The sequence below is a fragment of the Megascapheus bottae genome, chromosome 15, assembly GCF_031878675.1.
Source record: "Megascapheus bottae isolate mThoBot1 chromosome 15, mThoBot2.hap1, whole genome shotgun sequence".
Classification (NCBI taxonomy): Eukaryota; Metazoa; Chordata; class Mammalia; order Rodentia; family Geomyidae; genus Megascapheus; species Megascapheus bottae.
Window position 1 is genome coordinate 1,317,249 of NC_143523.1, and position 14,172 is coordinate 1,331,420.

The 14,172-nt window shown below is 47.7% G+C and overlaps 1 protein-coding gene across 2 annotated transcripts in view; it reads right to left on the reverse strand.

The window, feature by feature from the left end:
- Ppp2r2d (protein phosphatase 2 regulatory subunit Bdelta) overlaps positions 1-14,172 on the reverse strand; it is a 28,654-nt gene that overhangs the window by 1,951 nt on the left and 12,531 nt on the right. The window contains exons 3-8 of one of the 2 annotated variants that reach the window (XM_090345602.1): positions 10,364-10,461; positions 7,440-7,605; positions 6,945-7,057; positions 3,329-3,506; positions 1,974-2,138; positions 519-780 (exon numbers count right to left, since the gene is read on the reverse strand). In XM_090345602.1, coding sequence (XP_090201728.1) covers positions 519-780; positions 1,974-2,138; positions 3,329-3,506; positions 6,945-7,057; positions 7,440-7,605; positions 10,364-10,461 — 982 coding nt within the window. Of the gene's footprint in view, positions 1-518; positions 781-1,973; positions 2,139-3,328; positions 3,507-6,944; positions 7,058-7,439; positions 7,606-10,363; positions 10,462-14,172 lie in introns of those variants that run through there. The other variant, XM_090345603.1, reaches the window with a different exon arrangement.

A 14,172-nucleotide genomic window follows, 5' to 3' on the forward strand; every position in this document is an offset into this window, starting at 1 on the left:
GAGCTACAAGCTGGTCATCACTTCTGGGCCTGTGTCTGGGAACTCTGTGGGCGTCTGGAGACAGCATCGCAGCAGGCACTTCTAAGTGTCAAAGGGTTTGGCTATGTGGAGTGGTACTGGGACCACTGGAGGGCACTGCCACGCCTGCTTCTGCGTGCTGTGAAGGGTGTCTTGGCATGTCAAGCCACTTGCCACCAGAAGCACAACGGTTCACTCCACTTCTGAACAAGAAGCCTGCACACTGATAGAAGATGCTCTCCTTCCATCACTGAAATCTACTGCTTTGCTGTGACATTAAAGACCTAGCTCCCAACAGCAACACAAAGAATCTCCTGAAGAAATGTGCAGAGCAGAAACGAGGGCACCTCGGCACGTCCCCAAAGCAGAGGGCCGGCAAAGCGTGGCCGTGCTGGCCCGCCTCTGCCCGCTCGCGGCTGGACCCCACCTGCCCCTCTTGACACCGCCAAACGAAAGGCAGAGAACAGTGCTGCCCCGCTCTCCTCCCGTGGAGGGCTCACCTGTCCGAGCCGTTCCAGCAGCACTCGAACTTGTCGAAGATGCAGTCGTTCTCATAGAGGGAGCAGAGCTTGCTCCGCAGGTACTCGTGCACGGGCAGGGTCTCCACAGGCCTGCTCTCCATGTTCAGGTCCCACACCTTCACTGACAGGTAGTCTCTGGTCATCATGTATCGACCGCTATGGCTGAACTTCACGTCGGATATAGATGAAATTATCTCTGAGAAGAAAGATCTACTGCTGGGGTCTTCCGGCTCTTCAAAAACTGCAACACAAAACATTTCCAGCCTGTTTTAGGTCAGAACAAATCTCATAGCTGCGGTGGCGGAAGGCAGCTCCTCCACGGAGGAACACGGCAGACATTCTCCAGAAAGATGGGGACAAGCTTGGGTGAGCACACCCTCTTCCTCACGAGCACGGACAACAGGCCGCAGGGTGTCCCGCGGGCACTGGGCACAGGCCCTCAGCATGAGCCCAAGACTGTTCCTGTGGTACCTGTGCTCCCTGGACACCAATCAATCAGGGCAGTTTGCCTGCCCCATCAGGTCTGCCCTCCCCACAGGCAGACGTATCTTTCACAAAGTGCTCCTTCTGATGTCAGCAGCTGTGGGCTCTGCCACAGCTGTCAGCACAGAGGTTTGTTTCCCAGGCAGTGGTCCCCTTTCACCACCGTGTCCACTGTAAGGAGGTGTCCTGACACCCCTGGGCCCCACACTCTGGGGCACTCCGCACAGGCAAGGTGCAATTCCGCTTGTCTTTGCTTTCCTCACTGTGACATCGGCTGGGATGGAACTGGAGGGCAGCTGCCAACACCCAGCATTTATGAGGCTGATTTCCCAGACAAAAATGCAGGATAGGGGCTAGAAATGTGGCTTAGTGATGGAGTGTTCGCCTAGCATGCACAAAGCTGTGGGTTTGATTCTTCAGTGCCACATAAACAGAAAAAGCTGGAAGTGGTACAGTGGCTCAAGTGGTAGAGTGCTCGCCTTGACCAAAAGCTCAGGGACAGTGCCCCAAGTTCAATCCCCAGGACTGGCACAAAACCAAACCAAACCCAGGGTATACAGTGAAAACACTGCGTCTCCAGGGCAGGAATTCTAATAAAGCCCCAGAGGGCTGCCGAGAGCTCCCTGTGAGGTCTTCCACCAGCACTGCAGGTGCTGGCACGCGTCCATAGCGGACCCAGGCCCTATGGGGCCGGGGACAGGAAGCTGTGTAGGATGTGTACTCTGGTACAAGACAGTATTGTTTTCCATAAAGCTGGACCTTTTTGGTTGCCAATACTCGGCCTTACAGTCTCCCCTGGCTTTTTTTATTGAAGGGTGGAGCTCTACCACTTGAGCTACTCAAAGTACCTGCTGTCTGCAGGGGTCTTACACCTGGGGTGCAATGGTGTTCGGTATGAGTGTGGCATGCACATCTGGCGGTGTCTGTCATCGCCAGGGAGAGGGTACTTACACTTGGAGTGGCGGTCGCACAGGGCAGAGGAGCGCATGTCACACAGCCGGATGGTCCCTTTGCTGCTGCTGTAGACAAACACGTTGCACTGGTGGGGGTGGAGCTCAGCTGCAGTGATGACCTCTGTCAGCTCCTCCATGTTGGCAGGCTTGATGTCCACAATGTCTGGAGAACGCTGTTAAGGAGGTGCTTGGGGCTGGGCTGGCAGCTGACTGGCTCAGGGATTCCAGCCAAGAGAGGGGAACTGTGGACAATGAGCTCATGCTCGGACCCTGCGAGGTTAACCACACGCAGGCTGTGCCAGAGCAGCACGGGAGTCGGGCAGATGTGAGTCAGACCTGGGACACGTCTGCTGACAGCCCGGCTCTCAGCACGCTGCTGTGCCCACTGCTCTGTGATCTCTCACATCAACAGTACACACGGAATGACGTGCAAGAAAGGCAAGCAAGCACCACACGCTCCTCAATACCCTATGCTTGTATGAGAGCCCTGGTAAGGCTTTGTCAAATACAGGACTCAATCACTCAAGACAAGAAGAGCAGAATCCAGCACTGTGGAAAAGCCAGGTCTGGTGGAAAACACCGAAGAAACTGAAAACTTGAACACATAGCTCAAGTTACAGCCCCCTACCACAGGGGAAGGCAGGGCCCTGAGACTAGAGATGCACCGATGCCCATGGCTGCTTAGTGCCAGGCTGTTGAGAGTGCAAGCTGGGGCAGGAAAGGGCCAGGCAGAACCCAATGGCCTCCAAGGTAAGGGACCAAGCCGAGACCTTGAAAAACTGAAACCATTGGGAGTTCACAGGGTAGAATACTGGAAAAGCTTTGCCAAGACAAGCCCCGGGACCTGCTCAGGACCCCCTGCAGGACTGAGCACTGCAGTCACTGAGGCAGGCCTGGGTCTGGTGAAAAACCTGTGACCAGTGGTGTCAACAGACATGGAGCTCCTACTAGAGTCCCAGATGCAGTCAGGCAGGACAGTCCACTGCAGTCCACTGGAGGGCTAGCAGGGTGAGGCATCAGAGAAGACCAAGTCATGCCAGTAGCCAAGAACTTTGAATACCACTCCAGTCTAAGCCATATTTGCTACCTGATTACCCATGCGTAAAGTCAGAAGGAAAAAGCATGTCAGCACTGGCTTTTCAAATAAACCCTGCCATCTGCTGGGCAGTGAACTTCAGGTCAATCTCTACAGAGAACTTCCAGGTTTAAAAAAAAAAAAAAAATGTCATCGTTGGGCATTAAATCATAGAGACCTGACATTACAGGCCACTAGGGAGGTTAGACTGGGTGCATGAAGGCCAGTGCCCCTGAGGAAGAACCAGAGAAAGACAGCCGCTTGCTGTGGAAGGATACTAAAGCTTCTATCAGTGATTTCTAAATGCCATAGGTTAATCCGCAGGTCATCTGCAGACAGGTATGTTTCATGATCACTATTGACTGAAATGGAATTGATATGATATGTGTGAGCGTTGGCAAAAATTCGTCGTGGACTTGCTTCTACCATAAGGTCCATGGGCTTCAATATTGGAACCTAAAAATGGAAGGAAATAGCAATTCAATACAAGGGTTATAGTAGCATAAGACTGGAACAGACAGAGCAGAAAACAAATACAGTTTTGTACTGGCAGTATCCAAATAACCAATTAGTAGAGCTGATACAATAGGTTTGAAACAGCCTGTGTTGTTCACACCAAGTTTGTTTTTTTAAATTTGTGGGTCATGGGTCTTGAACTCTGGGCCTGGGCGCTGACCCTGAGCTCTTCAGCTCAAGGCTACTGCCCTACCCCTGGGCCTGGGTGCTGTCCCTGAGCTCTTCAGCTTGAGGTTACCACCCTACCCCTGGAGCCACAGCCCCACTTCCCGTTTTCTAGAGATTCATTGGAGTTTCATGGTCTTTAGTGCCCCGGCTCACTTTGAATCAGATCCTCAGGTCTCTGCCTCCTGAGTAGCTAAGATTATAAGTGAGAGCCACTGCACCTGGCTTCCAAGTTTCTTTTTTTTTGTCCATTAAGATTATTCACCAGAAAACCGGAAGTGGCACGCTGACTCAAGTGGTAGAGTGCTAGCCTTGAGCTGAAGTGCTAAGGTACAGTGCCAAGGCCCAGAGTCCCACAACAGACAAAAAAAAAAAGAGATTATACATTCTTGCGGAATAAAGGCAGCTGCGCGGAGGCTTCATTTTCCTGGCTATGTCCTGATGACCATGACTAAGATGCTGGACAGTAAGCTCTTGGAGGACAAGTGGACTCAACCCCCCTGATCCTTGCAGCAGGGTGCTCAGACACCCTCTTACTGCACTGGTGGTCTGTTCTGTTCTCAGTGCCAGCACCATGGATGTGTCACCATATCTGGGTACAGCAGCAGGGGCGAGTGTGAGTGCACCTGGGCGGGGTGCAAGGGCGGACAATGAGGGGTGCTTCACTTGTCCATCTGGAGCCAGCCACATGGATGCAACATCTGTGCAGTGACTGATGCCTCATGAAAGGTAACAATAGGACAAAGGAGCAATCCCCTTCCTCTGTCCCCAAGGGGAGGCCAGGGAGGCTTCCGGGAAATGGTGCTTACGCTAAAAGGCAGTGAGGCGGTGAGGCAGGGCCTGGTGGGTAGGGGCAGAGGCGGCCACGGGGAACAGGTGCTCATGACAGGAGGCAAGGGAGGCTTGCGGCTTCCCAAGCTCTGGAAGGGAACCACTAGCATTCCTGCGCCTTGTGGTTATTAAACAAGAAGGGAGCCCCAAAGGCTCTGGAGAATCTCAACTTTCCTTCAGCCAGATTCTGCAAAAATGACCTTAGGGAACTGTGTGTTGTGACATGACACTGCTCCTGCAGTCCCCCAGCCGGTGGGCCCTACCCGGGCTTCCCTGGAACAAAAGGGCTGGCTTCACTACCCACAGGGTTAAAACCACTGGCGTGACCCCTAAAGTGTCCAGCTGATGAACACAGGCAAGGGCTGCCACGCCATAAGGAAGCCGTCAACTCACCTCCCTGCAAATACTACAGTGACTTGGGAAAAAGAAACACAAACAGTACACTATGAACTGTGAGAAAAATAGGAACCTAAGTCTACAGACGACCCCATGCCCTTACACCAAGGCCAATAGAAAATTGCACTTCTCTCAGGACAATGTTGTTGGCTCACGCCTAGAATCCCAGCTACTCAGGAGGCTGAGATCTGAGGGTTGAGGTTTGAAGCCAGGAAGGGGGGGGGGAAAGTCCATGAGACTTTTATCTCCAATGAACTACTGAAATAAGGCCAAAACTGGAGTCGTGGCTCTACTTTTAAAACACTAGCCTTGTGCAAAAAACAAAACTAAACAACCCCGTACTTCTCACAAATCAGCTTTCAGACTGATTTGATGTACGTTAAATAAGTGGGCTGGATATCCCAGGACCTCATGGGGGCTATGAATGAACATGAACACGAACACACACACACACACACACACACACACACACACACACACACACACACACACACACACACACACACACACACACACACACACACACACAGCACAGCTGGGTGCAGGGCAAGGGACTAGTAGGTCCCAGCAGAAGTTAGTGCAGCAGTTACCACCAAGCTTCCTTGCCATGAGGCCAACAGCTCAGCACACAGTGTTCCCACAGTGAAGACTTCAGAAACCACTAGTGTTTTGGAGTATAATGCCCTGGTTCCTATAAACTACATCTGCTCCTAATATTTCACTTCTTTTCCTGCCTCAGGGAAGCCACTGGAAATGGTGAGAGCGGCAGTCTAGAGTCTGAGGAGCCCATGGCCCGGGGTGAGGAGGGGCCAGGATCTAGGGCAGCTGGCCGGCTGGATCTCTGGGGAAGCAGGTTAGGGAAAGCCTGTGGCAGGCCGTCCCTTTCGAGAGGCACCCTCAGCAGGGAACTGGATACACGGGCTGACCAGGGCTTACAGTCACTAGAAACATGCCAACACCAGCGTGCCCCCAGGGGGGTTCCTGTCCCGTGGAGGGGGGGAGGTTCTGCCGAGCTAGTCCTGGGTGGCACTTTTCATGTCTCATCAGAATGACTACGTGGGTCCAGTCAAGTTTGCTCAACCCCCACATGGTATGTCATTAAACTGGACACAATGTTTTGATGATGTGTCCCACCACACCAATTATAAGACTGAATTCTAGTAGTACTAGAACTCAAGAAATATTGGCACTTCATACTATACCCACACCCAAAGAGGGATGCAAACCTCTATCACGAAAGGAAACAGACAAGTGGATTGCCACACCTCCATCCCGTCCTCACTCCAGTGTCTTGCTGGACTGTAGTTCATAATACCAGCTACACTATTTCACCCACAAGTGGGCCTCACTCCACCTGTACCAGCCTGTTCAGGTGCTGCTCGTGGTGGGATAAATCACGACCTCGGACCCTAGCTCCACCACTGACTCAGGGTAATGCATGTTTTTGTGGTGTTGGTGAAAATCTGAGGAAATTCCATCCTTTCTCAATCTCTCTTGCTCTTTCTCCCTCTCCCTCCCTCACCCTCTCTCTTTCTCTTTTTTCTTTTTTGTCAGTCCTGAGGTTTGAACTCAGGGCCTGGGCACTGTCACTGAGCTTCTTTTATTCAAGGCTAGCACTCTACCACTTAAGTCACAGCATGACTTCCAGTGTTTTCTGGAACCCAGGGCTTCATGCATGCTAGGCAAGCACTCTACTACTTAAGCCACATTCCCAGCCCCCTTATTTATCTTTTGGTGGTAATGGAGTTTGAATTCAGGCTCTCAAGCTTCTAGGCATGCACTTTACCCACTGAGCCAAGTCCCTGGACAAGAATTCCATTTCAATACACACAAAAATGAATGCTAGTGTCACTGTTCCAGATGACGCTTGGAAGTCATGAGGACAGAGCCTGGCTCTTTCTCTAGACAGATGATGGAACATGTTGTTTTTTTTTTTTTAAATCATTTCTGAAGTGCTCAAAATGTTAAAGGAAATGTATTGTATACCCGTAGTGCAGTAATTCTAAATGGGTCTCGAAGTCGTCCGTCTTCATCTTTCAAGTTATAACCTTCTGCTCTTTTATCCCGTTCACTTATTTTCCATAATTTAATAGTTTTATCTGAAAATAAAAACCTCATTCTTCATATTAAAAGAAAAACCACCAGTAACATGTATCACCATTACACGAACGTAGACAACTCTGGTTCTCTGTTAGGTTCTACGCCCCCTAAGAGGCTTTGAATACAAATATTTCCAATTACAGATGAGCAGTATTTCGTATAATAAATAAAGACAAAGGCACACATACACAAGAGTGTAGTGTAGCTCTGTTTTGTTGTTGCTGTTTTTGGTTTTGCATGTTAAACATTTCAATCCACCACGTTTCATCCTTGGCGTTAATTCTCTCCCAGAATATAAAACACAAACTTTTAAAACTAAAGAATAAGTATACAGAAAAACAAACAAAAAACACCTAAGTAGAAAAGCTAAAGAATTCTTACCATTTGTAGAGAGTAGAAAATGTGCAGCATTCTGTTGTGGTAACCACCTAATTTTATTAATTTTTTCTTCAATTTCTAGACTTTTCAAATAGTCAAACTCTGGTTCATGACTTTGAAAGGTACTGTAAACATTATATTCTCCCCTAGAATAAGGACGGCTTTTATTCTGCAAGGAAACATTGACAGTGATTTTAATAAATAAAGCACCATACAGAAATTTCAATACTACAACTTAAATATAAAAGGCACCATATATTATTTATTTATTTTTATGTATTTATTTTTGTGAGTCACGGGGCTTGAACTCTTGAGCCTGGGAACTGTCCCAGAGCTGTTCAGCTCAACGCTACTGCCCTACCCTTGAGCCAAGCCCCACTTCCTGGTTTTCTAGTGGTTAGCTGGAGATAAGAATCGCACATTCTTTAGTGCCGGCTGGCTTTGAAGGCTGACTTTGAACCTCGATCCTCAAATCTCAGCCTCTTGAGCTAGGATGACAGGTGTGGGCCACTATGCCGGGCAAGACAACATGTACTTTTAAACGTTACAAAAGCGACTGTCTGCCAGATTTCTCTTCTGCAAAAGTAAATTTGCTTTGCTGAGACAAGAAACAAAATGTTAAAAAAGATCCTGGACAAAACAAAATAAACAAAAATATATCCTCTAACAGATGAAATGGAGTTACTATTTATTTTTAATGTACTTGGAAGAGCAGGGCTTAGGCGTTTTATTCCATACCCAGGAGTAGACTCCGGGTAGGATCTGCTGGGTGCAGCTGCATCTAGCAGTTTTGTGGGGACAAGGTCTCACTGGCGTCTGCCCGACTTGGAGGCAGAGGCATGGTTGGGGCTGATGAGAGCCTGTGGAAGCAGCTCACAGGGAGGTAGAGGTGGTGGAGTGGTAGGGTCACACCAGCTTCTATGGCACTGTGACCTAGACACTGTATACATGCCAATCAGAGGCTATTCACAGGCAGCGGAGCAGTGATACACACAAGCCACGCAGCTGCTAAGTAGAGGGCCCTTGGGGACACACTTAAGAACAAGATTTTTCAAGCACAAAAAGAAGCTATAAAGAGATCCTGGGAGGCTAGGCATGGGGGGAGGGGAGCGGGAGTGATTACCTAGCAAGTATGGGCTCTGAGTTCAATCCTCGTTCCAGGGAAGGTGCTGCTCATGCGTATTTCTAGTACGCAGAACTATTTATGGTACGTAAAAGTAATGGCAGCTTTGGAGTGCCAGTGGTAGTCAACCAAAATGGAAAGTGGAAGGAGGAAGTGTGCTCACAACGGGTGACCTGTATCCTCACAGCTTTCTGTCATGCAGTTCTTACTCTATAATCAATGTCTACAACCTTAACACAGGAACAGAATTACACTTTATATGTCAACAAAAAGTTGTTATGTCTGGACAGGTGCTCCTTCGTATCTAGACCAGGAGTTTGGTCTAGTGGTAGAGTGCCTGCCTAGCATGCATGAAGATCTGGGTTTGATTCCTCTGTACCACATAGATATAAAAGCCAGAAGTGGTGAGGTGGCTCAGGGTAGAACACTAGCCTTAAGGAAAGCCCAAGGACAGTGCTCAGTTCCTGAGCTCAAGCCCAGGACTGGCAAAAATAAATCTAGATAGATAGATGAATGAATGAATAAATAAATAAATAAAATTCCCAAGAAATTTAAAAAGCCTATTTGGCTGGGTGTGGTGGCTCATGCCTATAATCCTAGCTACTTAGGAGGCTGATATATGAGGATCAAGGTTCAATGCCAGCCCAGGCACAAAAGGACCTGAGACTTATCTCTAATTAACCTCTAGGAAAAAAGGAAGTGGGGCTTGGCTCAAGGGTAGGGTGATAACCTTGGGCTGAAGAGCTCAGGAACAGCACCCAGGCCCAGAGTTAAAGTCCCATGACCCACAAAAAATAAAATAAAGGCTACTTGACACTTCTGCACTGTGGTGGTTTCTTTCTATCTACTGCAGAGCATTCAACACCAAGAACCAGAGGTAGGAATTCTTCTACTGCATGAGTTCCTGTGTGCTTGCCAGAGAGCTAATACTCTTAAATATTCCTTCTCCTTCTCATGGCCCACTTTGTTAAAGAAAAGCCTAAAGTCCACCAAGAGACAGCCTTGATCACTAAATGAGCACTGCTGTCACCCTGGCCACTCCATCTGGACTCAGAGCAGTCTCACCACACAATCACAGCAGTCCTTACCCCACCCAATGCTAAGGCCTTTACTGCTAACAACCTAAGGCTTGGGTGTCTTGAGATACCCAGGAAGACTACCCTACCCAGCTCAGGGGAAGAAGTCTGAGAGGACTTTGTACATGCTAGGCAAGCATTCTACCACTAGGCCATGCTCCTGGCCCCCAATTTAAAGTTTTGATCACTACTTTTCTGCATTTTTAATCATAATTCCTTTTATACTGAAGCCAATGACTTAGGCTTAAACAATAATCTGCAGAAATCAAGGAATTAAAATTTCTATCCTATGACCTGTTAGGATAACAGGTAAGTTAACTCCATAAACGTATTACCGTGCTGGCAAAATTCTTTAAGAGCTAAATGTGACACCTTCAACTTAAGACATCTATGAATTGGCATTTGTGAGCACTCTGCTGCCTTCTACCTATCAGACAGACAGAGGAACGGGGATGCTGGTAGCCCCTTGTGCTATCACCACAAGCAGGCAGGGATTGGCCTCCACTCCAAAGAGAGTGAGGGTCCCCCTGTGGGATTAGGCAGTGCAGATCACATCTCTCGCACCTCTGCAATCCCATCTGAAAGAAGAATCTACATAGTTAATATGACAAAACCAAAACCAAAGGCCAGGGACATTCAACCCTGAGAAAATAGTTTTGCTTCCTTTCTTATAAGTATACAGGCAGGTTGAATGATTCTATTTGGTTTGTGGATTGTAAGCTACTGACCTCCTGTTCCCGCTGAAAAATGACAACTCTGCCGCCCTTGTCTCCTGTTGCAAGAAGGTCTCCAGAGTAGTTAAACTCAACGGTTGAGATGATGTCAGCTGTCAACAAAAGAGAAACAGGGAGACATGATGCTTTTGGGAGGAGTCACAAAGAATATCCAGTATCCAAGAAAGATGGACACATAGAAACTTGGTTTGCCAGACACCAGTGGCTCATACCTGCAATCCTGGCTACTCAGGGAGGCTGAGATCTGAGGATCGCAGTTCAAAGGCAGTGTGGGCAGGAAAGTCTGACTCTCCAGTAAAAACTACTCAGAAAAAGTAGAAAGTGGCACTGTGGCTCATGGGGGTAGAGCTGAAGCCTTGAGCAAAAAAGCTCAGAGACAAAGCTCATGCTCGGAGTTCAAGCCGCAGGATTGACCAAAAAGAAAAAAAGACAAATAAAAAAATACTTTCTCTCTGAATAAAGGGGAAAAAAAGGGCTGCTTCTTGGCTCAGGGATAGCAGGTCCACTAGCATATTTGAGTTGGAATTCATGGCTCTACTTCCTGGAATGAAACACCACAACTAAATGTCTAGTTGAAGTTATCTTGCATTATTAAGGATACAGGGTAGAAATTTAGAATATTAAGATGCATGCCTAATATCAATTTTTAAGGTAAAGCAGATTCTTATACAGCAGTAACAGAAATGTCATAATCTTGAAACAGAAACTTCTGCCCACCCCTGGACAAAACAACATTGCCCACAGTTCAAATTCTGACTGACTGTCTGGATGAAGTCCATGTCTCACTGACAGTGGCATTAAACCGAGTAATAAGACAGTGGAGATTTCTGATACCACAATTCAGAGGTCTAAATGTGAGAGTTTAAAGAACAAAAGTCAGCATCAGAAAAGCAGTGCAGCACCCTCAGGCTAAGGATTTGGTCAGGGACTACAAAAAACAACCCAGCTTTGCCTTTTATCTCTTGATGCAGTCTAGGCTGGCCTTGAACTGGTGATCCTCCTTCTTCAGCTTGCACATGTTTAACACCATGCCCCTCCTCTAAGATGCAGTAATTCCAAGAAAAGGATCCAGTGGGGTCTCTGGAAGAAGCTGGTCTTTGGTAGCTCAGCTACATACGTCTCTCTAGATGAGGACAAGGTCTAGTGAGAGTCCTCTGAAGCAGTCTGGGCATGTCCCGTGGCCACAACTAGACTCTGCAGTGCTAAGGTAGAGAATGGCTGGCTATGCTCATTCTGCAGCTAGCCATCAATACCGACACAAAAGACTGACTGAGGCAAGGGGCACAGCCAAGCCTCAGAGTACTGCTAAGTCAGAAACTACTACATGGCTATCATGATTTGTCCATTGCTAAGTAACAGCCAAAAGTTGAGATTTGTTTAGAGAACACCCACAGGGGCCAGGAGCACGGCCTAGTGGTAGAGTGCTTGCCTAGCATGCATGAAGCCCTGGGTTCAATTCCTCGGTACCACATACACAGAAAAAAGATGGAAGTGGTGTTGTGGCTCAAGTGGTAGAGCGCTAGTCTTGAGGAAGCCCAAGGACAGTGCCCAGGCCCTGATTCAAGGCCCAGGACTGGGGAAAAAAACAAAAAACAAAAAACCCCACAAGTGGCCATAATAGAATGAAATTATTTTTTTTTCCTCTCCAGTTTTAGCAAGGATTTTAGTGTAGCAGGATAAAGTAGAGGAAAATAGAAAAAAAGAGGGGGAATTATTTCTTACTCCCCCAAGCAGGAAATGAGAATTAAAGACTCTAGTATGTAATCGTTAGAGGCCTATATATACAATACTAGCAAACTACAAACTGCAATGAACACAGCTTCCTAAAACCTGTTCCCTTAAAGTCTTTAGTTAGAAGCCTGGGACAAGGTTTGTTCTGCTTCTTACTAGAATAGTCCCGTCTAATCTTCTGTGGTGTTGGGACTAATCCAATGGCCACATGCATGCTAGGCAACCATCCAACCACTGAACTATATTCCCAGCCCGTCATTCCTAACTTACTCAAAATAATCTAATTCGTTTAAACAAATCTAAAATTTTCTATGTTGGATTACAAGAGACTATTTCTATGTTATTTATACCTAGTGGATATACAACATTACATAATTAATGATATTCTAGTTGTCAATGACTTTCAAAACTAAAATGGACTAAATCTTTTTAAAAGATAAATTCCCGGGCCGGGAGTTTGGCCTAGTGGTTAAAGTGCTTGCCTAGCATGCATGAAGACCCGGGTTCGATTCCTCGGTACTACATACATAGAAAAAAGCCGGAAGTGGTGCTCAGGCTCAAGTGGTAGAGCTTTAGCCTTGAGAAAGTCCAAGGACAGTGCTCAGGCCCTGAGCTCAAGCCCAGGACTGGCAAAAAAAAAAAAAAAAAAGATAAATTCCCAAGACTGATAGTGTTGAAAAATAATTTTCATTAAGCTAAGCCAACATGTATGGGCCTAAAATTAGAAACACTCTCTGTAGCGTCCAGGCAAGCTCTTAAAAACCAAAAACAGTATCTGAAATGAATGTGAACGAAATTATAAAAGCAATAAAATTTAAACCATCAACCCTAGTTACTGTGACTGATGGATGCAGCAAGAGGCATAAGTGGACCTAACCTAGGACCATGAGTTAGAATATCTAATCTATCACATGCCACCATTTTTCTACAGTGCATTGGGCAGACATCTGGCTGATGCAGACGTCCTGTTGAATGTTTAGATCACACTGGAACTGTGACCATCCCCAAGTGCATTCCGAGTTCTCAGGCAACGGAATGTGGCAGGCTGCCTGTGTTTGTTCTTCCAACCTCCAGCAGCCAGGGTTCTGAAGGAAACCAAGAGGCAGCTGTGGGTGAGTGTGAGGGTGGGCTGAGAGAAGTGGGCCCAGACCCTTCTGGCTTAGGTACACTAGAGATAGCTAAGTTTAGGTACCAGGTTCTGTACGCGATGCTGGAGGAGCTGCAGGAAACCCACGGCAGAACTGCTGGGTGTGCATGACCTTACCCAATCCCTGGCCGGCAGGTGTCACTCCACTTCTTGAAGGACACAGAGGGAGGGAAGTCAGCCTTTGAGTGACAACATTAATCTCCCATTGGAGAGGAGTCTTGACTCAAACTCTCTCCAGTGCTGCAAGGCAATTCCGGTTCCCACTCTGTGAAGCTCTGCCTCACAGTACTTGGTCCTGGGGTCCAAGCACACAGGACAGGTGGCGAAAGGAAGTGGCCCTGAAGGAGAGACACAGTGAGATGGTGTGGCCCAACCAGAACCTCAGAGGAAGCACACAAGGCCATCTGGACAAGGAGGTCACAGTGGGGCACCCAGATACCGAGAGCACAGGAATGAACGCAGGCAGACAACTCTGACAGCAAAGTATGAGTGGAATATGTGATGTGTGGATCTGTTTTTTATTCCCCCCTAAACGATTAGGTTTTCAATATCACACACAGTGTGATTATTTCCTCCACCTCTCAGTCCACTGCCACTGCCCCAGGTCCAAAGCAGCCTTCCTACCTGCCTGGACCTGTGGGGCAGCTTCCCACATGTCTTCAGTTCAATCTCTATCAGGTGAGGGGGGATTCTTGTGCTCAGTGACACAAAGACAACACTAACACCTGCCTCCTACATCAATACTGCCTCCCACAATCAATGTATTTACCAAAAGGTAACAAGCAGGACTCAGAACTGATCACCTAAGCATTACAGAGCCATTGTCCAAACAAAACAAAGCCAAGACAAACGGTCTGGCAGTTTTGCTGTCTTCTCACTTCAGCTGGTTCTACGGCTGTGGTGGGGTCCACAGCCTCATCAAGAG